Source organism: Ipomoea nil, unplaced genomic scaffold (assembly GCF_001879475.1).
Source record: "Ipomoea nil cultivar Tokyo-kokei standard unplaced genomic scaffold, Asagao_1.1 scaffold1848, whole genome shotgun sequence".
Classification (NCBI taxonomy): domain Eukaryota; kingdom Viridiplantae; phylum Streptophyta; class Magnoliopsida; order Solanales; family Convolvulaceae; genus Ipomoea; species Ipomoea nil.
The window spans coordinates 417240-443804 of record NW_017618276.1 but is presented as its reverse complement, the minus strand read 5'-3'; the positions used below and the strand labels follow the sequence as shown (position 1 = coordinate 443804).

At 32.8% G+C, this 26565-nt stretch overlaps 2 protein-coding genes across 2 annotated transcripts in view; one reads left to right on the top strand and one right to left on the bottom strand.

The window, feature by feature from the left end:
- Window positions 1–407: 407 nt before the first annotated feature.
- Window positions 408–3683, bottom strand: LOC109193267. The gene is made up of 2 exons (XM_019344114.1): window positions 3530–3683; window positions 408–1011 (listed from the first exon to the last, which is right to left on the bottom strand). The coding sequence occupies exons 1-2, from the start codon at window positions 3603–3605 to the stop codon at window positions 797–799; spliced, it is 291 nt and encodes a 96-aa protein (XP_019199659.1). The 5' UTR covers window positions 3606–3683; the 3' UTR covers window positions 408–796.
- Window positions 3684–20580: 16897 nt separating this feature from the next.
- LOC109193257 (wall-associated receptor kinase 3-like) overlaps window positions 20581–26565 on the top strand; it is a 28647-nt gene continuing 22662 nt past the window's right edge. The window contains exon 1 of the mRNA XM_019344096.1: window positions 20581–21363. Within this exon, the coding sequence (XP_019199641.1) occupies window positions 20784–21363 (580 nt within the window). The 5' untranslated portion in view covers window positions 20581–20783. The remainder of the gene's footprint in view (window positions 21364–26565) is intronic.

Sequence of the window (26565 nt, the reverse complement as noted above, 5' to 3'; positions counted from 1 at the left end):
ATGTTATCAACTATTTATACCTTCTAATTAACACAATCAGCTAACAACTAACAGCTATCAGCTAACAGCCATTTTACCAAACAGGGCCGATATGTTTTTATCTTCTACTAAAAGGTTGAATCCCTAATCCCAATGACCCTCCACACCCCGAGCCGAGAAAGCATTTGAGAAGATGTAAATTACGATAACTCAATGGCTGAGCAAACATGGCCAAATGCCGGTGCAAGTGTGTAGGTGGGTGGGGAAGGGGGGGGGGGGGATGTGGGTGTGTCCATCTTTTGCCTTTTTTTTTTTTTCTTTGGTGGGTGTGTTTGTGGTTGAAATATGTAGTTGTAGATATGATAAGTGAACAAAAACAAAGAAAAAAGAAATGAGAAATTGCAGGCATGATTAAAGAGGCATCTGGGAGCATGGAAAAGAATGTTCCCATTTAGGAAAGATAAAGACACTATGACAAGAATCCAATGAGTAATACAAAATGACTTTTTATCTTTCAATTGCCTTTCCTAGTCTGCAATCCAAATATCATCATTAGGGTTTCTATTCTCCTCTTCATCTGTAGCATCCAGAAGCCATTCATGGACTCCAAAAAGAAAGAAAAGAATTTATTAAGCTGCAGAACAAAACTGTTTCCAATTTGAAACCAGGAGAGCAAAAAGGTGTTTTGCTAGCTAAGCAAATACCAGATGGGTTTTAACTTTTAAGTAATTAAGACAATGGGTTTATGAGCATGGTCTGCGAGGCAAGCCAAATAGTGAATCTCTGTTATTTCAAACACGGATGAACACGAGATGGTCTATGCAGAAGCGGTCTTCTTTTGCTGGAACATGACGGCCCAAACGGGGACTCCAACACCAATGCTGAATGCAGTAAATACGCCAAGACTCATCTTCAGCTTCTGGTTTTTCATCCTATCCAAGTTGTACATGTGCTTTGCGTGAATGTAGAATGGCTCATCGTGGCCATGACCTCCCATTCTTTTCACACCTGTTGAGTGGATTCCTCTGTTCACTGCAAAAAAAAATCAAAATTTGTAGTTTCTGTAAGTTCAGATTTGCAAAGGCACAATGTCCACAAAGCACCATAACTTGTATTAACACAGATAAGATGTGATAAAAAACAAGCTTTTAGTGGGTTCCTCTGTTCACAGTTGGAAAATAGAAAATAGAGCAAATGGCATAGGTTGTATAAATGTGGATAAGCAATGAATAACAGTATAACCAAGTCTAACACACAATAGCCTTGATTGGAATCCACTGATTCACCAATCATATAGAACAGTTATAGGAAGCATATTTTAAAAAACAAACAAACAAACTAGACATTGGGTGTTAGACAAGGACACGGCTGTGCAAGAATGTAATGCCATTTTCTCTGCATTGATGCAAGTATGGTAATAGCAGGACCACGGTTGTGTGAATCATGGTTGAAAAAATCGCTAGGCGCTCCTCGGGCGCTTAGGGGGGGCCTAGTATTTTTTATTTTTTAAAAAATTGATATTTTTTTAATTTTTTAAGACTTGATAATTATAAACTATTTAATACTTTAATAGTTAATACTAAAATATTAAATATTAACCAAAAAAACATCTAGAGTTTGAACAATTTATGGTTATTTCACTCAAAACGATGTCATTTTGAGTGAAATAACTCATTTAAAAAAGAAGGGAACAATAGCTAATCAGCCGACTAGGTGACCTAGTCGGTGCCTAGGCAGCCTAATTGGTGCTTAGGAGGCCTAGTCGGCCACCTAGCCGGTCAGCCGCCTAGACCACCGATTATGGTGATACGCTAAGCGGACGGCCGGCCAGCGCCTAGGTGCCACTTAATCGGTACCTATGCGGGATTTTTGCAACACTGGTGTGAATATCTTCATTATATGGCAAAAAGGATTTTCAAAAAATTAAATGGCCTTAACATCAGTCAAGTATTAGTTGAGTGCTTGCTCATATAATATATACTATAAAGTTGCACAAAGAATCACTATATTTTTGCATATCCATGTAAAGGATAAGCATGTAGCATGTGCATTTAAGGGATTGGTGATGGTAGTGCACTTATCAAAGATTATGAATTGATCCTATATAAAAACAAAATTTGCATTATAATTGGTGGGCAGTTTTCCAAAAAAAAACATCTAGTTTTTAAAACTGTGAACTGGTTGACATATAGAATATTGGGGTAAAATTTATTTTTATAAAGCATGAAACTATTATAGAAGGAAATGGAAGGGAGAAGAAGTAAAACCCACAAATTGATAAAAACAAAATCTCAAATTTTTTGCTGCAACAGCTTTATTGTACCATGCAATGTGAAAACAGTTAATTTCGAAACAATTATAAATAGACAAATAGTCTAGTATAAAAATTAATACCATACTATAAGCCTTTGCACCACAAAGGTGAAAGGATCACAACTCAAAGCTTTCAACTTAATGAATCAATGAGTCACAATTGAAGCTTCTCCTATACAATAAGCCCAAAAAGTTTGTAACACGCATCAAAACTCAACAAGACAAAACAACTTTATGGAATCGGACAACTTTTGCAAGACAAAAAACATTCACATCAAGCACATAGAACCCAATAAAATTACCCAAGAAAACACTAGACTAATTGCACATTTGCACCTAGGTGAATTAAAAGTCAAAACACACAAATGCCTCCTAATTTTGGGGAATTTCTACAACACCCTATAGTAATTCGATAACAGCAACATGCAAAAACTACTAATTCGACCCAAACACGGAACCAATACCTTCATTTGATGTTTATCCATTCACCTCATTACTCCCATTTTGGCAGTAATCACATCACACCATAATGTATCCTAGAAATCTTCCTCAAACTTTGTATATTTCAGTAGAAGATGTTTGAATATGTTCATATAGACACATAATATGCACATAATACATAAAGATATAATTTTTTTCCTAACTTCTAATATTCTTCTTAAATAGCATTTTACACATATAACTGACGTTGGTGAATTAAAAGTCAAAACACACAAATAGCACCTAGTTTTGGGGAATTTCTACAACACCCTATAGTAATTCAATAACAGTAATTCAACCCAAACACACAACCAATAGCTTCCATTTAATGTTGTTTATCCATTCACCTCATTATTCCCATTTTGGCAGTAATTCACATCACACCTTAAATCTTAATACATCCTACAAATCTTCCTCAAACTTTGTATATCACCCTAGAAAATTTTTGAATGTGTTCATACAGGCACATAATATGCACATAAAATGTAAAGATACAAATTTCTTCTAACTTCTAATATTCTTAAATAGGACTTTACACATATAACTGAAATTGGCAGTATGGCACATTCATTAATCAGATGACGAATCTAAAGACATAACCAAAATCACTACCCAACAATCCAACACTCAACAACTATCGATAATCTTGATTTAAAATCTAATAATTAAGCAATCAACGAAATCTGAGAAGTAATTCACTGGATTCCGGAATGATTTTAAAAAAAATAAATAAAAAATAGAACATAATGATACTGACGAGTCTTGGGGAGAAATGAATCGGCTGCCGTTATGAGCTTGGAGGCGCACGATCTCAACCCGTTGTTCATAGCCATCGTCTCTCTTACTCGGAAGATCTCTTCTTCTGACTCGGTCGTGATTTGTTTGCGGAAAGGTGAGAGCTTTTCTGGTGCGCTAATGGCTGAATTCATTTGTCAGCAAGGTTTTATAACTATAATTGGGCTCAAAGAGGGGTCCAGGCCCAACAATTTTTCCTTTTTGTTTTTTTTTTTTTTTTTTTTTTTTTTGTTTTTAATTTTATTTAATTTTATTTTATTTATTCTTCAGGCAAATTATTATGTGGATCTGGGTACTCTTGTCTAAAATACACAACTTACATACTGAATATTCACAATTTACATACTGAATGTTCGTAATTTTATAAAACGTAAATTATAAACATTTAGTATCTAACTTGTGAACATTATATATGTAAATTGTGGACATTCAGTATATAAATTGTAAATATTAAATATGTAAATTATGTATTTTGGACGCGGGCAAGGTGGACCCGGATCTATGGTATAACTATCGTCCCGAAAGGTTGAATCCCTAACTATCAACCCAACAGAGCATTTGTGAGGATGTAAATCACAAGTTCTCGGTCCAACTGAGTATTTGGAAGGATGTAAAATCACTATGACTTAAGAGATCAACTCGCTTTGGACGTAATCTCCATATTGCTGTGGTCGAAGTTCGAACCTTGATCTCTTCAATCACACTTTTGCACACAAGTGTTTAAATATTATTATTAAAATGTTCACAATTTAGCCCGTGAATAATATGATGATTCCTTCCTTTCAAAAAAAGTATATATATATATATATATATATATATATATATATATATATATATGATTCCATAGTGTTTAAATAAACAAAAGAAAAATTACCATCTCTAACAACCACCTTAACATTAAAATTTTTATAAAATTTAACATAATTTCTTCTTCTTTTGTTTTTTGAATATACCCAAGGGTTCTATAGTTAGTGACTAATCCCCTCACTAAATTATAGACATTTTTTAAGTGGGACAACTGGCCTGGAGATTTAAGACTGCTCCATTCCCAAAGTCAAGAATCGAACTATTAACATTTATAATTTCATTAGAAATGTGTTTATAATTCATATATTGACGTTTTATTTATCATCTATGGGCGTACCCGTCAATTGGGCTCAAAGGGGGTCCAGGCCCAACAATTTTTACTATCTGATTTTTTTTTTTTTTTTTTTTTTAATAATAATATGATGATTTCATAGTGTTTAAATAAACAAAAAAAAAAAAAATAAAGTTGATTCTATTTTTCTCCTAGATTTATAGGTGTCAATTAACATTTAGTCTTTTTTAAAAAAAAAAAAATCCCCATATGATTCTAGTATTATTGTGACATAATCATTTTTGGTCCTCCATCAACAAAATTTTTTATATTTCGTAAAATGTAAAGGCATTTAGGTCTTAAATTATACGTAGTAATTTTTTTAAAAAAATAAATATAAAAATATAGCAGGTCAACCCACATTGTATAAAAAAATCAAAATGTCATTGTATTTAACGATATTTCAACGATTTTATTGACGAATGACAAAAAACGGTAAGGTCACAATAATACTAAGACCAAAAATGATGGTTTAGAAAAAAACGATTAAAAGTGGATTGTCACCTATAAATCTATGATAAAAATGGAATTAACTCAAAAAAATTACCATCTCTAAAAACCATCTTATTAACATTAAAATTTTTATAAAATTGAACATAATTTCATTAAAAATGTGTTTATAATTTCTATATAGACGTTTTTTTGTCATCATGTATATTGTATGTTTGCACTTGACCGATATGAATCTAATGAACTCTCTAATGAACTCTTTTTTTTTTCTTTTCTTTTTTTTATGCTACTGACTCTATTACAATGTAGTATCTGTTCATATACTTTCTCAACCTACTGAAACACAAAGAGCCAATAACGCCTCCACTGAAGCTAGAATTCACAAACTTCCAAATGGAAGTTCAACCCGGGTACCATTAGACCACATAGTATTGGTAAATCTAATGAACTCTTAATTTGCATCGATTTAAAAACTGAATTTAACCAAGCATGATTTACATTGGACTATTGTCCATAATCTGTTGGAAAAAGGGCTTGTAATCTGTAATACATTTGAGATACAACAATAATACAGAATACAACAGGGAACAAAAACTGGATCATTTGATATCTTCAGGCGTGTAATCACTTTCCTATAAGCTTTAAATCTCCCTCTATAAAAGCAACAAGGTTCAAGATTTAATCTTATGGGATACAAGAAGATGAATGAAATTCTCAAGTTGCTTTGTTTGAGAATTTCCTGTAGAGATGTAAGCCTATGAAGTATCTTGGTTTCCTACAAAATAATTGCTTGTAAAATGCCTGTAAAAATTGCATGTAAATTGCCTGTAAAAATTGCATATCCCTTTCAGATGTTTCTCCAATATATTTATAGATGAAAAATATATCTGTTTGGAGAAATTACATGAAAGTTGCTGTGATTTAAAACTCAACTTCCATAAGATAAGATATATCCTGATTGATATATATGTCACTGGAGAAATAATAAAATTATTTTGAGTCAGTAACTGTATGCAAAATTATATACATATATATATATATATATATATATATATATATTTATATATTCCTTACGCATGAAAACATGCAAAGAATAAATATAAATAATATCCATATATGTAGTTCAATAATCTCAAGCATACAGCTACATATACCAAGCATGTTAAGTGTAACTTTGAAGCATATAACTTCAAAATGCATAAATAGAAGAGCATATTCCAAGCACGTTAAGTGCATATTCCAAGCACGTTAAGTGTAGTATTGAAGCATATAGCTTCAAAATGCCCCAAAACCTTACGCATGAACATATCCAAACATGCATTAATACTCTCAAGCATATTAGCTATAACTCTCAAGCATATTAGCTATATATCACAAGCATATAGCTATATACTCTCAAGCATATTAGCTATATACATTTCTCCCAGTATTTTAATTAACTTTCTACCAAACTAAAATAATATTTACAACTCCACAACTCCAAATATTATTTAAGCTTTCATGGTAGTTCCTCTGAAACATTAATCTCCATTACTATATAAATTTCCAACATTCCTGTTAGGAATATAGCGGAATAATGCGGAAGCGAAGAATCGAAAATTGAGAATTATAGAAGTTAAATAATAGGAAAAATAATATAAATGACAGAATAAGGTAATTGCTAATTTAGGAGATTATAAAATATATATATATTAATCTCTAAATAGAGAATACAAAGAAAATATATATATTAAATATATACTCTACGTGAGAGAAGATAAAGAATTGAATGAATTAAAATTGATGCCTGATTACAAAGGAATTCTAGCCTATTTATACATTTCAAACTAGAGACAAATGTGGTGATTGTAAGAAGACCCAAGAAATTAGGTGAAGATGTGAAACATGGATGCTAGTTTCATGGTGAGTGGTCTTCATGATTTTGAGCCACACAATTTGAGCCACATATTATATCTAACAATTCCTCCTCCATTTATATAGTAAAGACTAATATTTTACCAAGATAAATCCAAAACTCATGCATAAATGAAAGTGTCTTAGAGATTGAACTTTCACATAGTATTATATGCGTTACATTAATTCGGATTGCAGTGATGGACGAACCTTGAATCACGCAGTCTCTTTGAAGAAACTGTTGGGTTGGGCTTCCCTCCTATGTGGTAAATAGTCCAGTTTGGACCAAGCCTTTTGTATTCAGTATATTTTTGTTGGACCTCTTCTCATGAGCCCTAATTATTATTATTATATTTATGTAATATAATAATATTTAATTTAATTAGGAATATTGAATGAATTAGGGATTATGATTGATGAGGCGGCAGCAGTAATAAGGAAACAAATTTCCTTTTATTCATTCTTCAATCTTCAACATATATATATTTTATATATGTTCTTGGTAGGAGGTTGCGGCACTGAGAGCAAAAAAAAAGAAAAAAAGGTTTCTTTTGTTTTACTCTCTTTTGTTTTCGGCAGAATAGGTGAAGCAAAAAGAAAGGGAATTTTTTTTTGGTTTGTTCTCCGTCGGCAGCGAGAAGAGGAGTTCGTTGCTGTGGATTTGCCATATTCTTGGGTACTTTATTCATCAAATATTTTGGAGGTCAGCTTATTTGTTCCAGGCACCTTTTGGGTATTCTCGTACTATTTGTATTCTTTTCATCTTACTTGTGGTGGTTGAATATTTTAAGTACGAGTTGGTATTCTGTTTAGACCGTGGAATATAGTAGAAGTCTTTGGCCTAGAGTTATTGTATTTGATGATTTGTGGATGTTTAGCTCGTGTGGTAGCCTGAAACTTTGTACCCAAGATTTATTATAGTGGATTATTTGGTTGGTGGTGGTCCCGTGGTTTTTTCCCCGATTTGGGGTTTTCCACGTAAATCTTGTGTCCCTTGTATTCATATTTATTTTTGGTTGTTTTGTATCCTCTCGTATTTGTGCACAGTGTTGGGTCTGTGATTTTCATTGTCACAGGAAGTGGGATTTTCCTAACAAAAACGTAGATATAACACACACAAGTTTTACAATCATTACAACTTACTGTAACTTGACACTATTATGGCCATGTGTCCGTATCCATTAATGAGCACATACCAAGTAAAGCCCAAACTTGTTTGAAGCGGCCACACTTCATGCTCATAGAGGCTAATCTTTTATCTCATGCACTGCATCTTGCATTCTTTCAAAAGATCAGTTAAGAGTAAAAACCCATCCCTACAACAATGCAGAACCAAGTATCACATTTTCTTTGGATACAATTTTAATTAAACTTTTGATGCTTGCAAATCACAAAATGAAGTATTCATCTACATTGAACTCAAGATCTAACGTAATAACTTAGATGTGAGTTGAGCTTTCCTTCACTTGCAATTTTAATTAGGCTTTCCGTATCCCTTCCGATGAACCATGTCCCTTGCAAGGACTCTTGCAAATGGATCCGTTAAAACCGGGACTGTACCAAGTCCAGTGCTACAACACTATAATCTAGGATTTTCCACATAGCTAAATCTCAAGCTCATGTGCCTTCACTTGCCATTATAAACACTTGTTTATATGATATGGCCATTGTAGTAGCATTGTCATAATGTACTAAACTGGTGACATCGGTTTTGGCCAAACCGGAATCTAAATAATCAAATTCCTTTAGCCAATCAACTTTTTGCATGTCAAAGCCAACGCAAGAAATTCATATGCCGTAGTTGAAAAAGCAACTTTAATTTGCTTTTAGAAACCCATAAAACAACACCTCCTCCAAGAAGAAATATCCATCTACTAAATGAGGAACAAGTTTCATGATTACACATTCAACTGGCATTAGAATATCTTTTCATGATGAAAATTTCTATTAAATATACTAAACCATAATTAATGGTTTTACTCAAGTATATCAAAATTTCTTTTAATCTCATCCACTTAGCCAACTGAACATGATGATAGATAGAATTTTAATATCCTATTAATGAACTGGTGAAATAAAATATTTAATTGATTATAACCAGAACCCACTTAATAGGTTCCTAATCAATAAATATTTATAACCTGCAAATTCTTCAACCAAGAATTTCAATCATCATGTTGAACTTATTAGCAGTTAGGACTTCTTAAAATAAAAATTTAACCTCCTCCATTTGAGACATCATCAACTTTGGAGAATAAACCTCCTCCATTCAGAGAACATCAACTTTGGAGAATAAACCATTTGATTTTAAGCTTTTAACTTTTCATGTTTCTTCTAAACTGAAGAATCATACCAACTTAAATCATAATCCATGATTTAAATTTGAACTTTCTTTTCACTGCTAACTGCCAGCCATACTAGATAAACTAGTAAACTTTTTGGCTTTCAGAATTTTAACACATTCTCAATATGAGAAACTTTGTGTTAAAGGCATTCATAAATATTATGAATTTCATTATGCATATCCCATGCATAAAACTTTATGCATCCCTTCATAAGAAATATAACAGAGTATTTCAAAGGCATTTATGACTTTATCAGAAATATTAATAACATAATAGAATTAATTTCACTTTTGGTCCCACGACTTTTGATGTTCTATCACTTTTGGTGCACAACTTTAAAATTTTTTAATTTTGGTGCCTAACTTTGTTATTTTTATCAATTTTGGTCCTTTCGGCCAAATTGACAGTGAAATGTTGTTGGATTTTATATTGTTAGGGGTAAAATCGTCATCCCAAGGAAACATCTTCAATATCTAAACAAAATCACCGTAAAATCATATCTATAGGTGTTTGATGATGAGAATAATGGGGAAGATGGGCAGAAACCAGACAGATCTATGGGATTTATAGTTTTGACCATTGGCAAACTCTTCTTTTTCTCTTAATATGATTTTTCTTTTGTTTAAATATTGAAGATCTTTTCATGGGATGACGATTTTGCCCCTAAAATATAAAATTTGGAAATATTTTACCGTCAATTTGGCTAGAAAGACCTAAACTGATAAAAATAACAAAGTTAGGCACTAAAATTGAAAAAATTTAAAGTTGTGCACCAAAAGTGATAAGAACTCAAAAGTCGTGGGACCAAAAGTGAAATTAATTCTAACATAATATTTCAAAAACTTTCATAAGGATAAAAACATCCGTGTGCTAAAATACCAATATTTCATGCATGAAAAAATAAAAATAATTCCATCTTATCATTATGCAACTCTGTATCCATGCAAATGATACCAGAAATATTTACAACACCAAACTACACTAAATTTGGCAATTTACAGCACACCAAGATCCAACATATTATACATGTATCTTGTATACTATGCATGCAACCGAGACAGAGTCTCAGTATAAAAATATTTATAAACATATCCTTGTATTTAACAGGCTATGCAAAATTCAAAAGAATCACATGCATATCTTCTAGACATAATTAATCTAGAACTTAACCAGTAAGTAAAATAAAACTTACGTACCTGCCAAGGCCGAGACAAAGAATAAAAGGTACTGTACCGATCTCATCCTGTAAATAATATCTTGCCTTGATAATCATCACTTTCGGCCTTTGATACGCTGAAACCACACACCCACTCTAGGGAAGTACACATCTTCTCATGCCAATTAATCATGGCTAACAAAGTGATTTATTTAAATAAAATCATTTTACACATCTCACTAATCATCATGGCATCACTTGATGCCCCATGACTTTAAGTGAAGATGAAAACAAAACTTGCATAACATGAATTTAATCCACATGTACAACATGTACACAGCATGCCATGAATAACATGCAAAAATCGCATGAAAAACCTTCTTGTACAATAGAAAGTGATTTCTGTCATCCGTACCACCAAATTCAAAATTCTCATTCCGAAATATTTCCGTGATTGGAAACTGTTCACGCCTGGCATCTTGTCTTCAAAACATTCAAGACAAGACCATGATCACAGATTTAGAAAATTTAAAGCTTATAGATTGTTGGAAAAATGGCTTGTAATCTGTAATACATTTGAGATACAACAATAATACAGAATACAACAGGGAACAAAAACTGGATCATTATTTGATATCTTCAGGCGTGTAATCACTTTCCTATAAGCTTTAAATCTCCCTCTATAAAAGCAACAAGGTTCAAGATTTAATCTTATGGGATACAAGAACATGAATGAAATTCTCAAGTTGCTTTGTTTGAGAATTTCCTGTAGAGATGTAAGCCTGTGAAGTATCTTGGTTTCCTGCAAAATAATTGCTTGTAAAATGCCTGTAAAAATTGCATGTAAATTGCCTGTAAAAATTGCATATCCCTTTCAGATGTTTCTCCAATATATTTATAGATGAAAAATATATACCAAGGATGTTAAGTGTAACTTTGAAGCATATAGCTTCAAAATATGCATAAATAGAAGAGCATATTCCAAGCACGTTAAGTGTAGTATTGAAGCATATAGCTTCAAAATGCCCCAAAACCTTACGCATGAAGATATCCAAACATGCATTAATACTTCAAGCATATTAGCTATAACTCTCAAGCATATTAGCTATATATCACAAGCATATAGCTATATACTTTCAAGCATATTAGCTATATATATTTCTCCCAGTATTTTAATTAACTTTCTACCAAACTAAAATAATATTTACAACTCCACAACTCCAAATATTATTTAAACTTTCATAGTAATTCCTCTGAAACATTAATCTCCATTACTATATAAATTTCCAACATAATCCACATGAAACTTTATGTTGCGGCATTACACTTCAACACTGTTTGTCATCTGCAATATAAAATAGGGACAAACTTTACACCTAGTTAATGTAACTACAAGGTTTGAAGAACGACTTTTGCGTCTGTTTGTCATTTGTTATGTTAATGAGTTCTGAACTCGTCTTTGAATAAGACTTAGCTTCTTAATTTCTCATCCATTAGAGTATTGCAGTTTGGCTCCTTAATCTTTTTATACATTGAGATATTTGCTTCATTTTATTAAAATTTTTGTCCATGATAATGATATACATGGATTAGTTATATTTATGTTAAAAGTCTTTTTAAGTCGGTGTTAAGAAATAAATTTTCTGGATTATTATTATTTTCCTAATGCGTGCCAAATATATAAAAATATTTTTTGATAATGACTGTTTACTTGCTTTGATATAATACAATTAATCATTTCTCTAATTTTTGAATGACTATGTTTGACAAATTTAGTTGAAAAGTTAGTTGAAAACTGAAAAATTATAAGTTATTAGGAGTTAAAAATTGAAGAGGCGTTAAGTTAACTGTTATGCTTGAAAGTGTTTGGTAAATTTTCTGAATTGTTATTATTTCACTAATAGCGTGCCAAATATATTAAAATATATAGCTCGTTACCCGGATGATCAAATTATCAAATTAATAATATTTGAAATAATTGAGAAATCAAAATGAGATTTTTTTATATAATGTTTTTATTTGTGTGCCGTCCCATCACAATGTATACCTTTTCTTGGTTTTATGTATATAGTTGGGGGAGACTTAGAAGAAATCAAGCATAACGTAATATTAAGGATCAGACATTGACGGAAACAAGTAAAAAATTGTCAAATTGGGTGTTCTTATTATGGTTTATACATAAAACCTTTTAGTATGTAGTGAAATTACATCACATATAACAAATGAAGAGTTATAAGTGACGTTTTTTTAATTTTATTTTTATTTTTATTTTTTAATTCCAGTTGTGTGTCATCCCATCACAATGCAAACTTTTGCTGTTTTCATCCAATGGGTTGTCGTAGTTGGGGGAGACTTAAGGAAGAGATCATGCATAATAACTTCATGAAGTTGATACATAGATAATTAAATGTCAAATATGTTTATTTAAATAGGTAATTTGAAGTATATGAATGCAAGATAATGTGGGAGATTCATTATGGTTGTCACTAAAATAAATATTCGTAACTTTGTAAAATTGATAGTCTAAAAATGATAATCTAAATAAATACTACTTTTTGTTTGAATTTTTCTAAGTCTTCTTAATTAATTCTCTTTTAGGTAACATTGTTATTATTTTCATCTTCACTATTTTTCATTTTTTTGTTGGTAGTGTGTCATTTGCAATTGAGTTACTGATGGTAGCATAGATGACAACATCATGCAATGAGATTATTGTGTAGGAAGTTGTGTATATATGACTAGGGTATGATCTTAGTTGTACTATGTAATCTTGATCTTGCAACTTCATGTTGATATTTTGTAGTGATAGTTTTTTTCACGAGTTAATTACCGAAATGGTCCCTTGACTATAGTGAAATTACTAATTTGGTCCTTGACTATTTTTTTAACCAATTAAGTCCCTCAACTTTAAAAATCTTAACCAATTTGGTCCTCCGTTTGTTTGACCGTTAGTCAACTGTTAACTTGGGACCAAATTGATAATTTCGCTATAGTTAAGAGACCATTTTGGTAATTAACTTTAGGAGTGGGTAATTCGGTTTAGTTTTCTCGAACTGAACCGTACCAAACCGAACCGAACTAATTTGGTTCGGTAATATACCAAACAACGGTATTGGATTCTTGTATACCGAACGGTTCGATAAAAAACCGATCCGAATTGTTCGGTAAAAAATTGAACTGAACCGAATACCGTTTGATTTTTTAAATAATAATAATAATAATAATAATAATAATAATAATAAAATAAATAAATAAATAAATAAAAAGTAAATCCAAGTCCCTTACTGCTTGCTCTACCGTTCAGCTCATATTCTCACGGGTATCTCTCGTAAATGTTGTATTTGATTTCTTTATGGTTTGTTATCAAAGTTCTATATTACGTGTTATGGTGTTTACATAGTCCATATCCAAAGTCTAATATATAACAAAATAGCAATCCAAAGTTCAAACGGTATTCGGTTCGGTTCGATTTTTACCGAACAAATTCAGTTTGGTTCGAGTTTTTACCGAACCGTTTGGTATACAATAATATATTACCGTTCGGTTGTTCGGTATATTACCGAATCTAACTAGTTTAGTACGGTTCGGTTCGAGAAAACTGAACCGAATTGCCCACCCTTAAAGTTAATTACCAAAATGGTCCCTTAACTATAGCAAATTACCAATTTGGTCTCAAGTTAACGGTTGACTAATGGTCAAACAAACAAATGACCAAATTGGTTAAGATTTTTAAAGTTGAGGGACTTAATTGGTCAAAAAAAATAATCAAGGACCAAATTGGTAATTTCGCTATAGTCAAGGGACCATTTCGGTAATTAACTCTTTTTTTCACCAACATGTTTCATGTGGAAGTATTAAATAAAATATTAATATTTATTATATTTGTAGAATGTTCATGAGTAGTACCTCTTATTCTATTTCCATAACTTATATATTAAAAACAATAACTCCGCAGGTAGTTTGAATACTGATGCCGCAATGTGTTCATTTCATCAATAATTTCCACATTCATTTTGAATATGTTCATTTTCAAGTTTATATTTTTAGAATTCGTATGAATGAGTGCTGTACATGATTTTACATATGTGTACGTGTGTTTTTAAATTTTTATTTATTGAATTGATACTAACTTTAGAGTTAAATTATTGTTTGTTACTTTGTGTATAAATATTTTTTAAACAGTGACTATATCTTATATACCAATTGTTTTTGTTATGAAGGTTAATGTTGATTTTACCTTTAATCTATGCAGGTTGAGTTTAGAAGATGAAATGAAGTATAAATTTATATTAGTTCTAATATATTTACAGAATGCATAATACGTATTTTACATAAAGGATCAATGAATGTAACAACAGTAGCTAGTTTGAAATTTCTTCATTTTCTAGATTTGCTAAATTGATTGCAACATTAATATAGTCTCGGTATCATTTCAATGCGTCAAGCGTGTCACGATGTTCTATTGCCTTACATTGACATTTTTAATATAATAATGGGTTTTAAATGTAGCTACGTAAGATAATGGTTCAATTAACATTTACACATTATTATCAACATAAAAACATATCAGTCCTTTAGGTGTTATGCTTGGTGTTCAATTCATTTGGTTCAACCATTATTGTTAAATAAGTTCTTTTGGATAAAGAAATATCTAGTTTAAAAAATAAGATTAGATAAGGTAGTAAAAATTTAAACATTTTAAATTATCAGAAATACAATTTACCTTTAAAGCAAACAACTATGATGTAGTCAAAAAATATTACGGGGTAGTTTCCCGCTTCAATAATTTATTGGGTTATTTGAATACTCTCTTTGTCAAACAAATTCTCTCCAAGTAGTTACTAAGATTGGCTTCAAATTATTTTTTATTTTTTTTATCATGGTATCAATAAAATACTTGGTAAATAAATATATAACATTATTTTGTATTATAAACTCTGATATTTAATTACAAGATAGTGTAAAAAAAAAGAGAATGGACAATGTTTAAATATAATCAATTAATAAATTTGAAAGTAAGGAATTTTTGCATCGGAGAAAATAAAGACAATATAACTAAGGAAATTATTTCTATCATTTAATTTATTGATAATGAAGGCACTGTAGACACTTAATTCAAAATTTAAAAAAAAATGCATATGTATTATTTTTAATTTGGTTGTAGCTACTAATTTAATTTAATAAGAGTAATAGAGTGAGGAATTTACTTTTCATCAACAACAATGAAGTCATTAATTTTTTATTATTTTTTTAAATTTTCACTCATTGTTAAGACATTGTTTTGGGATTTGTCAATTACAATTGCTATCAGTAGAGGATGATGATAAATAATTTGAAATATATAGTTACAATAGATTGATAATTTGAAATTTCCACACATTGATAAAATTTTGAGAATGATTATTTGTACACTTGTTCAATTGAAACTGGTGGTGTGTCATCATTATCGATTGTTTGTACAATGGTCCTACCGTTTAAAGTCCAGGAGTTGGTTTGTAGATTAATATCAAACATTCCAACCCCCCCCCCCCCCCCGCCCCAACACCCAACACCCAACACACAACAATTTTGTCCGATAAAAAATAATAGTAAAATATTTGTAAAGTATTTTATAATTGTATCATTATAGAAATAAATATAAAATTTATTAATACCATAATGATCTAAATCATTTCAATAATGTAAAAGCATAATTAAAATATTAAGTCTTTCAGTCTTGTTCTTAATAATCAAAATAAGATTAATTAAATAAAAAAAGGGAAAAAAAACTTAACACACACACACACACACAGATATATATATATATATATATATATATATATATATATATATATATATATATATATATGCAATAACATGATTTTCAAGGTTTCTTATTTGTAATCTTTGATGCTCAACTTTGAAAGCTATGTATATACTGTGGCAAATTATGCTGTGCATCCGTATGCACCATGCATGGTGCATACGGATGCAAAAACGACGTCGTTTTGCATCAAAACGCGCGTCCTACTTAAAAAAAAAAATCAGTTTCGATTCCCAGCAACAATATTATGTTATTCATTTTTTAGTTTATTCATTCTGGATTTTTAGTTATGAAATTCTGGATGTATAGTTATGCAATTCTGGATGTATAGTTATGCAATTCTTGATGTGTAGTTATGCAATTCTGGATTTATAATTATGAAGTTATGGATGTGTAGTTATGCAATTCTGGATGTATAGTTATAAAGTTATGGATGTGTAGTTATGCAATTCTGGATTTATAGTTATGAAATTATGGATGTGTAGTTATGTAATTCTGGATGTATAGTTATGAAATTATGAATGTGATGAAATTATGGATGTGTAGTTATGCAATTCTGATTTTTTTTTTAAAGTTAGACGTTAAAACGACGTTGTTTTTGCATTCAGATGTACCATGCATGGTGCATACAGATGCACAGCATAACGATCCATATACTGTGGCTAATTAATTGACCAAAGTTAATGTTAAATTTTATATTGTATTTTTTTAATACACTCTAACATATTCATAATATATGTTCAACAATTATGTAATTTTGATTGGGATAGAGCTCAAACCTAAGACCTTTTTTATGAAAATCAATGAGTAAGTTAAGAATAATAAATAGTTAACGGAATATTCCGTTACTAAAATTTACACTTATGGAGCATGGTTGCAGTAGGCGCTAGTCCGGCGCCCGGACATTGCCTAGCGCCTAGGTGGAATCTAGGCGGCACTAGGCGCGGGCGCAAAAAAAAACAGTGGTAGACTTGCAGTTTGACAATTTTAATGAGGTTGTTTTCAACATTTAATCAAATAACACATCCAAATAAATGAATTAATGATAATTCATAAGTCATAACATCAAAACAATGGTTTAAAAAAAAACATTAAAACAATATTAAAAATTAAAAATACTCAAATACTTTAATCATCCAAAGATTCAAAGTATCAAACTAGTCTACGAGTGTATATGTGCGCGCGCACACACACACACGCGCGCACGCACACACACACACACACACACATATTTAATAAAAAAAATAGGCCGAGCCGATCGGGTTAGCTCGACCGAAATGGACGAGTTAACTCGACTAACTTAGACGCTAGGCGGCCAAATCGGCCGAGTTAGGTGCTAGGCGGGCGCCTAGGGGGGAAATCGCCATGGTCTAGGGGCGCCTAGTGCCTAGGCGGGGCCTAGGCGAGCGCCTAGACCAATTTTTACAACCCTGTTATGGTGTGAATGTGTATTTTGAGAAAGAAATTATATAATAGAAGGTAAATTAAAGTAGGAAAATAAAATAAAATAAAATAACTAAAATCAAAATAATTTGAATTATTTATTTCATTAAATATTGAGAAAATGTACAAATTGGCCATTGAACTATTTGAGGATATCAATTAAGTCACCGAACTTAAATAAGTTCCAAATTCATCCATGAACCGGTAAAAAGGACAATTAACATTTTTAACAGGTTAACAACAAGTTTGAGCTGACTAGGATGCCAGGTGTATATTTTATTTTATAAATTATTATTATTATTATTATTATTATTATTATTATTATATCCTACTAATAAGCATTTGACCATTGACCAAGAGTCAAAATGAAATACGAAAATCCTATTTCTTCTTCTCCCTTGTACAAGTTTGTTGCCAACTTTGAACGACTCTGATCTCTCCAGCTTAGCTTCACTTTTCTCCCGCAAACTCTAGGATAAATTGGTAATTTCTTCTCTATTTTGCTGTTCTTTCTCTCTTGGTTAAGGCTTACAAAAATGTCTAAGAATTTAAAGGCAAATCTGGTGATTGCTTCTACGAGTTGCGTTATAAATTTATGTATTGTTATGCTTAATGATTATTTCAACGGTTTAGTTTATTTGATATATATTTCTCTTGCAGAAGGTGGACGGAATTTCAAGGCATTCAACTTTCGCGATGAGAAGCTGAGCCGAAAAGATTAGAGTGGTTCGAAGTTGGCGACAAACTTGCGCAAGAGAGAAGAGAAGAAATAAGTTTTCCTATTTCATTTTGAAAGTGATAAATCAAGTCGAAAGTCTTGTTCTGATCACTTTTGGTATCCGGAAAAACCTTTGTTACTATTTCCGATCACTTTTTACTTTCGAAGTGATTTAAGATCATTTTCAGGTGGTCGAAAATTCCATAATTTCTAGCCCTGTTGACTATTGGTTAAGGCAATAATAATAATAATAATAATAATAATAATAATAATAATAATAATAATAATAACAACAACAATAACAATAACAATAACAATATACATAACATCCCAATCAGTTCAAATTTGTTGTTAACCTACTAAAAATACTCTCGTGGTCACCTCATTGTCGGTCTTTGCTTCCGCCTCGAAGCCACATCGGCTTTGGAAGCCGAGATCTTGTCGCTGCAGTGGTGCGGGGCTTTCGCCAAGCATCCTTTCGCTGTTGAAGTGTACTCGCTCGCCCTCGCCACCTTGGTGATGGGAAAGCTGGCCAGGATACCATGGAGGATAAGGGATGCGGTGCTTTTTGTTCGATCTTGTCTAGACACTTGGGGCTCCACGATTAGGCATGTCTATCGGGAAGCCAACCAGGTCACAGATGCTCTAGCAACAGCTGGATTAAGCTTTCCTACTTCAATGATTTTCTGTACAGATAGCTCTTTGCCGGCAAAAGCCAAGTTAGCTCTTATGTATGATCTCAGGGGCTTTGCGCTGTAAATAAATGTTTCTTTGCTCAAAAAAAAAAATCTACTAAAAATGTTAATTGCACTTTTTTTTTTTTTTTCCGGATTCATGGATGAATTTGGAGCTTATTAAGTTCGGTGTCTTAATTGTTATCCCCAAATAGTTTAGTGGCCTATTTGTACCTTTTCTCTTAAATATTTGGACAAATATTTTTTTAGTTGTCAGACTTAACTTTATTGGCTCTCTTATTAATATAGTAGAGATTTTGTTCAAAATGTAAGTTGGTACAATTTGCAAGTTATTATTATACATAGGAGCGGATTTTGTTTTTCTTTTTTAAATTACCAATTAACTGAGTAAGATGTAAATAGGTAATCTTTCAAAAAAATAGGTAATCTTTTTAAAATTTGAATGAATCTAAGCTAACATGTAATATATGACATATACATTAAAACTCAAAGAACGAAGAAAAGTCTCCTTATTAGGTATTCTTAGTAAAGTCTTCTTTGGACTTGGTCTTTTGTTTATGTTCCCACAAGAGGGCAGACCATTACATAATCCCTATATATATATATATATATATATATATATATATATATATATATATATATATATATATATATAGAAAAACGCTCATATGCGGTCATGTCATTAGGTGTGGTCGTGTGGTCGTATCTGTGTCGTTGAATCAGTTTAATCTAATAGCAGTGGTAATTCTGAGAATTTTCGCGCGTTTTGGTAAGTGGGGGTGTTATGGTAATTACAGTGACCATTTATAGCGGGCGGGTTCCAGAATACACCAACAGTGTTGACAACATACACCAATAGTGTAATAAAACACACCACAGTGAAACACACCAATGGTGTATTCCCGTGTTATGGTAATTACAATGGCCATTTATAGCGGCCGGCTTCTAGAATACACCAACAGTGTTGATAACATGCACCAATAGTGTAATAAAACACACAAACATGTGATTTCCCTTATTCTGGTGTTTTATGACGAGTTTACCCTTGCAGTTCGCTGGGTAGGAGAATGTGCGCGAAAATACTGAAAATATCTTGATTAATATGATTCATTGGATCTATCTAATCTAATGGTCTATAATTGACCATATGACCACACCTAACAACATGACCACATGTGATCACTCCTATATATATATATATATATATATATATATATATATAGTAGCTGGAAACCAATGCAATTTACAGGTCCAACATAAACCAAAGTCGTCGTTGTTTGTTAGCATTTCAACAACATGAGCTGCTTCCTTGCACTACTACTACTTGTGTTGTGGGCAATACTAGGTTGTTTTGCTCCTACCGCCACATAAAAAACTGTTTCTTCCATAGCCAAACCAAACTGCGATGATCATTGTGGGAATGTAAGCATTCCATTTCCCTTTGGTCTGACCGAAGAATGTTCCCTAAACTCAAACTTCTCCCTCATTTGCAACACCTCCTATAATCCTCCAAAGCCATTTCTAAGTAGTACTGTGGAGGTTAGGGATATATCAGTTGAAGGGCAGTTGAGGGTCATGAAACGCATATCTCAAAAGTGTTATCAAAAGGGTGTACCTAGTCCCCGACGGCAAGGATGGTACAACTCGGGATGGTTGAAATTGTACGTCAATCAGACCGCCAACAAATTCGTCGCTGTCGGGTGCGACACTTTCGCTAACGTTTACGCCTACGGCGATGACCGGTCGTACAAAACAGGGAGTAACTGTATGGCCACCTGTAACTCCACACAGGATGTTACAAACGGGACTTGTTCCGGGTTTGGGTGTTGCGAGACAGGGATTCCTAACGTGGCCAGGAACGTGTACTATTCAGTGGATAGCTTGAATTACTATAACAACACTGCCGGTGATGTTAATAAGTGCAGCTACGCATTCGTGGTGCAAAAAGAGGAGTTCAAGTTTTCGTCCACTATGCTTACCAGAACGTGGGATGTGAAGACAGTGCCCATGGTTCTTGACTGGACCATCACGAACCAGACGTGCCTTACGGCGTGCCAAGGTAATACCACATGTGTTGCCGTCAATGGTGAGGGGTATCGTTGCGGTTGTAAGGAGGGTTATGAAGGCAATCCTTATCTCTCTCCAGGTTGCCAAGGTATGAGTATATATGCATCACATCATATATAGTCCACCCTCTTGCTGAGTCCATGTGAATAGATCTGGTCCATTAAAAACTAGAGATCAATTGTCAGATGATTTATTATCAACTGTGCAACTGTAATTAAACTGATAATGGACCAAATCTAACTATTGATCTCTAGCTTTTAATAGATATGTCCACACATAGGGATGACAATGGGTCGGGGAGGGCTACATCCATCACCGGACCCACCTTATATTTTCTCCACCCACACCCACCTTCACCCCCAACCCGCATTGGGGGGACTTTTTCAAAACCCACCCACCTCCACCGGGTGCGGGTGCCCACTACGGGTACCCACCACTTATTATCTTTTTTTTTTCAAAAAATAATATTTAAGTTATTTACACATAATAAAATAATAAAATTCATTAGTTATACTAAAACATGCATAAAATAATTGAAATAATTAAATTACTAATTTTTAAAAATAATTTAGTAGTTAAATATAAAAATAGTAAAAAGTTACACAAAGTTATAGAAACTTTTATAAATAACTACATATAGTGGGTCGGGTGGGGTTCTAGGCGGGTTTTGTACATAGAATCTGAATCCAACCCGACCCACCGCGGGTTTACTTTTTAAGACTCACCACCGATCCACCACCCACTATCACCCAAAAAAAACCCGACCCATGCGGGGTGGATTCGGGTGGATATCCGCGGGGCGGATTGAAATTGCCATCCCTACCCACACAGACTCATGGGAAGAGGTGGACTGACTTAAACAGTGGTATATATATATATATATATATATATAGTGAATTCCATTTTTGGTCCTACTGTTATAGGGGCGTTTCCAATTTCAGTCCACTTAAATTTTTTTTGCCACTTTACAACCACTGTTACTGAATGTGTTCCACTTTTAGTCCACCGTTAATATTTCCGTCAAGAAGCCGTATAATCAAAGGGTATTTTGGTCTTTTTATGTTTGTCTCTTCTCTTTTAATCTAGGCGCTTCGTCCTACTCCTCCGATATTCGAAGATGGCTCTTCGAACAACGAGAATGGGAAGCCAAAGCTACATCGTTTCGTTCGTTCCAACATGGATCGGCGAGGTTTCTTAGGTTTTAGGTTTAATGTTCTCATTTCTTTAGTCAAACATAGTCTTGGATGAGAAGAAAGGTCAAAATACCCCTAGATTACACGGCCTCTTGATGGAAATACTAACTGTAGGACTAAAAGTGGAACACATTCAATAATAGTGGTTATAAAGTGGCAAAAAAATTAAGGTGGACTAAAATTGAAAATGCCCCTATAACAGTAGGACCAAAAATGAAATTCACTATATATATATATATATATATATATATATATATATATATATATATATATATATAGGGTTAGGTTCCTGTGAGGTCAGGTCTTCCCGTGCGGTCAGTGCGGCATACACTATTAGGTATGTATAAATGCACCACACAATATTCGTAAATACACCATTATGTGTGGTGTATTTTTTTTTTTTTTTGTGTGGTGTATTTTTTGACATTTCATTCTGATGTATTTTTGAACATTGTATGGTGCATTTATGCATATCTAATGGTGTATGTCACACTGACTGCACGGGAAGACCTGACCTCACAGGAACCAAAATATATATATATATATATATATATATATATATATATATATATATATATATAATAGAGATCAAATGCGGTAATAGGTTTCAGGTATAAGATGAGGTTTAATCTAATCCTTTGATCTAATCAAAATCAACAGCCCAAATTGAAGAAAACTTATAAATAAAAGCGGTGGCAATTTGGCCTTTTTTTGTATTGGTCAAACTTAATGTGTGTCGTTTTCCTTCTTAAGATGTGTGGTTTCTGTGCTTAAGGTGCGTTAGTTCTTCAGTTGAAAATTTAAGGTGCGTTTTTAGTTAAACTTTAAAAGGTGCGTCAGTCTAAAGCTTTAGGTGTGTCTTTCCATAGCTTAAGATGCATCGTTTTCCTTCTTAAGGTGCGTCACTATTATAGTTTAAGGTGTATATGTCTAAAGTTTTAGGTGCATCAATCCATAGCTTATGGTGCGTCGTTTTCCTTCTTAAAGTGCGTATATTTAAAGCTTGTTTGTCATTTTTCTAGTTTAAGGTGCATCAGTTTAAACTTGATGCCTTGTTTTATACCTTAAGGTGCGTGGTTTTCTTTCTACATAGTTTTATATCTTTAAGGTGTGAGACAGTTAATCATTTGCATGCATGTTGACACTTTAAAAAAAAAAAAAAATTGATTTGAGCCGTTGAGTCTTAGCACATGAACTGATCCATATATATATATATATATATATATATATATATATATATATATATATATATATATATATATATATATATATATATATTCAGCTGCGTGAGTTTTGTGCTTAAGGTGCGTGGGTTTGTGCTTAATGTGAGTTGTTGTTGAAACTTAAGTGCGTGAGTTTTGTGCTTAACATGCGTGAGTTTTGTGTTTAACGTGCGTGCATGGGTTTGTGCTCAATGTGAGTAGTTGTTGAAACTTAAAAGGTGCGTGTGTTTTGTGCTTAAGGTGCGTGAGTTTTGTGCTTAAGGTGCGTAAGGCTTGTACTTAACATGCGTGAGTTTGTCCTTAACGTGCGTGTGTTTATGTTTTTAAGATGTTTTGTTTGTATGCTTAATGTGCGTGTGTTTTGTACTTTAAGTGCGTCATAGTAATGCTTAATGTGCGTTCACTCGCACAACCGCACGAGAAGCACTCCCCGCACCTTATAAATGTTTTGTACTGTTTTAATTTTCTTGTAATTGGCCTGCAGATATTGATGAATGTGATGATAGGAAGAAGAACAACTGCTCTAAAAACTCTATTTGTTCAAATACTGAAGGTGGTTATGAGTGCCCTTGCAATAAGGGTTACCATGGCAATGGAAAGGATGATTTGGGCTGCATTTCTTCTAATCATCGACCGGTCATGCTTGTTTTGGGTAAACCAATATAATAGCCTTGTTTATTATTTTGTAGCACAAAGTTTGATTGTTTCCTCTAATCCTCCTCAGAAAGAAATGTTGATGGCATATGTGCAGGTATTGCTTTAGGCACTATAGCCCTATTGATCAGTGGTTGTTTTCTGTATTTGGGGTATCGATGGAGAAAATCAATATTGATGAAAGAGAAATTCTTTAGGGAAAATGGAGGATTGGTTTTGCAACAAAAGATTTCCCAAGGTACTGCATCTTCTGGAACAACAAGAATTTTCACAGCTGAAGAGCTTAGAAGAGCAACAAACAACTATGATCAAACTAGAATCGTTGGTGAAGGAGGTTTTGGCATTGTTTACAGAGGACACCTTGTTGATGGCCAAACGGTAGCTGTTAAAAAACCCAAAATTATGGACCCAACCCAAGTTGAACAGTTCATAAATGAGGTAATTGTGCTCTCCCAAATCAATCACAGAAACATAGTCAAACTCTTTGGTTGCTGTTTAGAGACAGAATTTCCATTGTTGGTTTATGAGTTCATAAACAATGGAACGTTGTCTGAGCATCTACATGGTAAAAACAAAGCATCTAAGATACCTTGGTCGATCCGTTTAAGAATAGCTACAGAAACAGCTGAGGTCCTCTCTTATTTGCACACTTCAGCTTCTCCTCCCATCATCCACCGAGATGTTAAACCAACAAATATTCTCCTGGATAATGACTACACTGCTAGGGTATCTGATTTTGGTGCCTCAAGATTAGTTCTACAAGATCAAACTCAATTGGTAACTATGGTGCAAGGAACATTGGGTTATCTCGATCCAGAATACATGCAAACCCACCAATTAACAGAAAAGAGTGACGTTTACAGTTTTGGAGTTGTTCTAGTAGAGTTGTTAACAGGTAGGAGGGCAGTATTTTTCAACGGTCCAGAGGAGGAGAGAAATCTATCTCTACATTTCCTTTCCTCGCTCAAAGCGAATCGGTTACTCAGGATTTTTGATGACAATGTTGTATGTGAGGGAAACATAGAAGAGTTAATGGAGGTTTCCTTGCTTGCAGAGAGGTGTTTAAATCTCAAGGGGGAGGATAGACCAACGATGAAAGAAGTTGCAATAGAACTAAGTGGATTGATGAGAACATCAAAGCATCCATGGGTTAATAATTCTGAGACTGCCATGGAATCAGAGACTTTACTTATTGAGCCATCAATCCCTCTTGGATATGATGCTACTTATAATATAAGTGTATATGATAGTTTAACACATGATATGGAGTTTTCAGAAGCTACTGGAAGATAATTGTAACCACTTCATCTTGATTATTAAATTAGCTATGTTTAGTACTACAAATAATATAAATAATGAGTGGTGTGGAGTCCTTGGATTGGGGATTCAACCTTTTGGAAAGAATAATATAAATAATGATTTTTCTTTAGTTTTTTTTTCCTTAAATAATCACGGTATGTAGTTTAAATGGAATATTATATATGTTGGAATTTTTATTTGGACTCTATATTCATTTTGACTTTATATTTATTATAATTATAAAAACTTTGGGGACAACTATTTACTGTCAGTGACCTTGGTCCCTATAGGCGCCGGCCTTCCGCTTAAAATTATTTAGATTGCCTTCGCCCATATTCGAACAGTCACGAAGATGATTTTGGCCATTTTTGGTAATATTTTTTTTTGAGTTAATTACCGAAATGGTCCCTTGACTATAGCGAAATTATCAATTTGGTCATTGACTATTTTTTTGACCAATTAAGTCCCTCAACTTTAAAAATCTTAACCAATTTGGTCCTCCGTTTATTTGACTGTTAGTCAACCGTTAACTTGGGACCAAATTGGTAATTCGCTATAGTCAAGAGACCATTTTTGTAATTAACTTTAATGGTCGGCAATTCGGTTCAGTTTTCTCGAACCGAACCGTACCAAACTAGTTAGATTCGGTAATATACCGAATAACCGAACGGTAATAGATTCTTGTATACCGAACGGTTCGGTAAAAACTCGAATCGAACTGAATTGTTCGGTAAAAACTGAACCAAACCGAATACCATTTGAACTTTGGATTGCTATTTTGTTATATATTAGACTTTGAATATGAACTATGTAAACATCATAACACATAATATAGAACTTTTGATAACAAACCATAAAGAAATCAAATAAAACATTTACGAGAGATACCCGTGAGAATATGAGCTGAACGGCAGAGCAAGC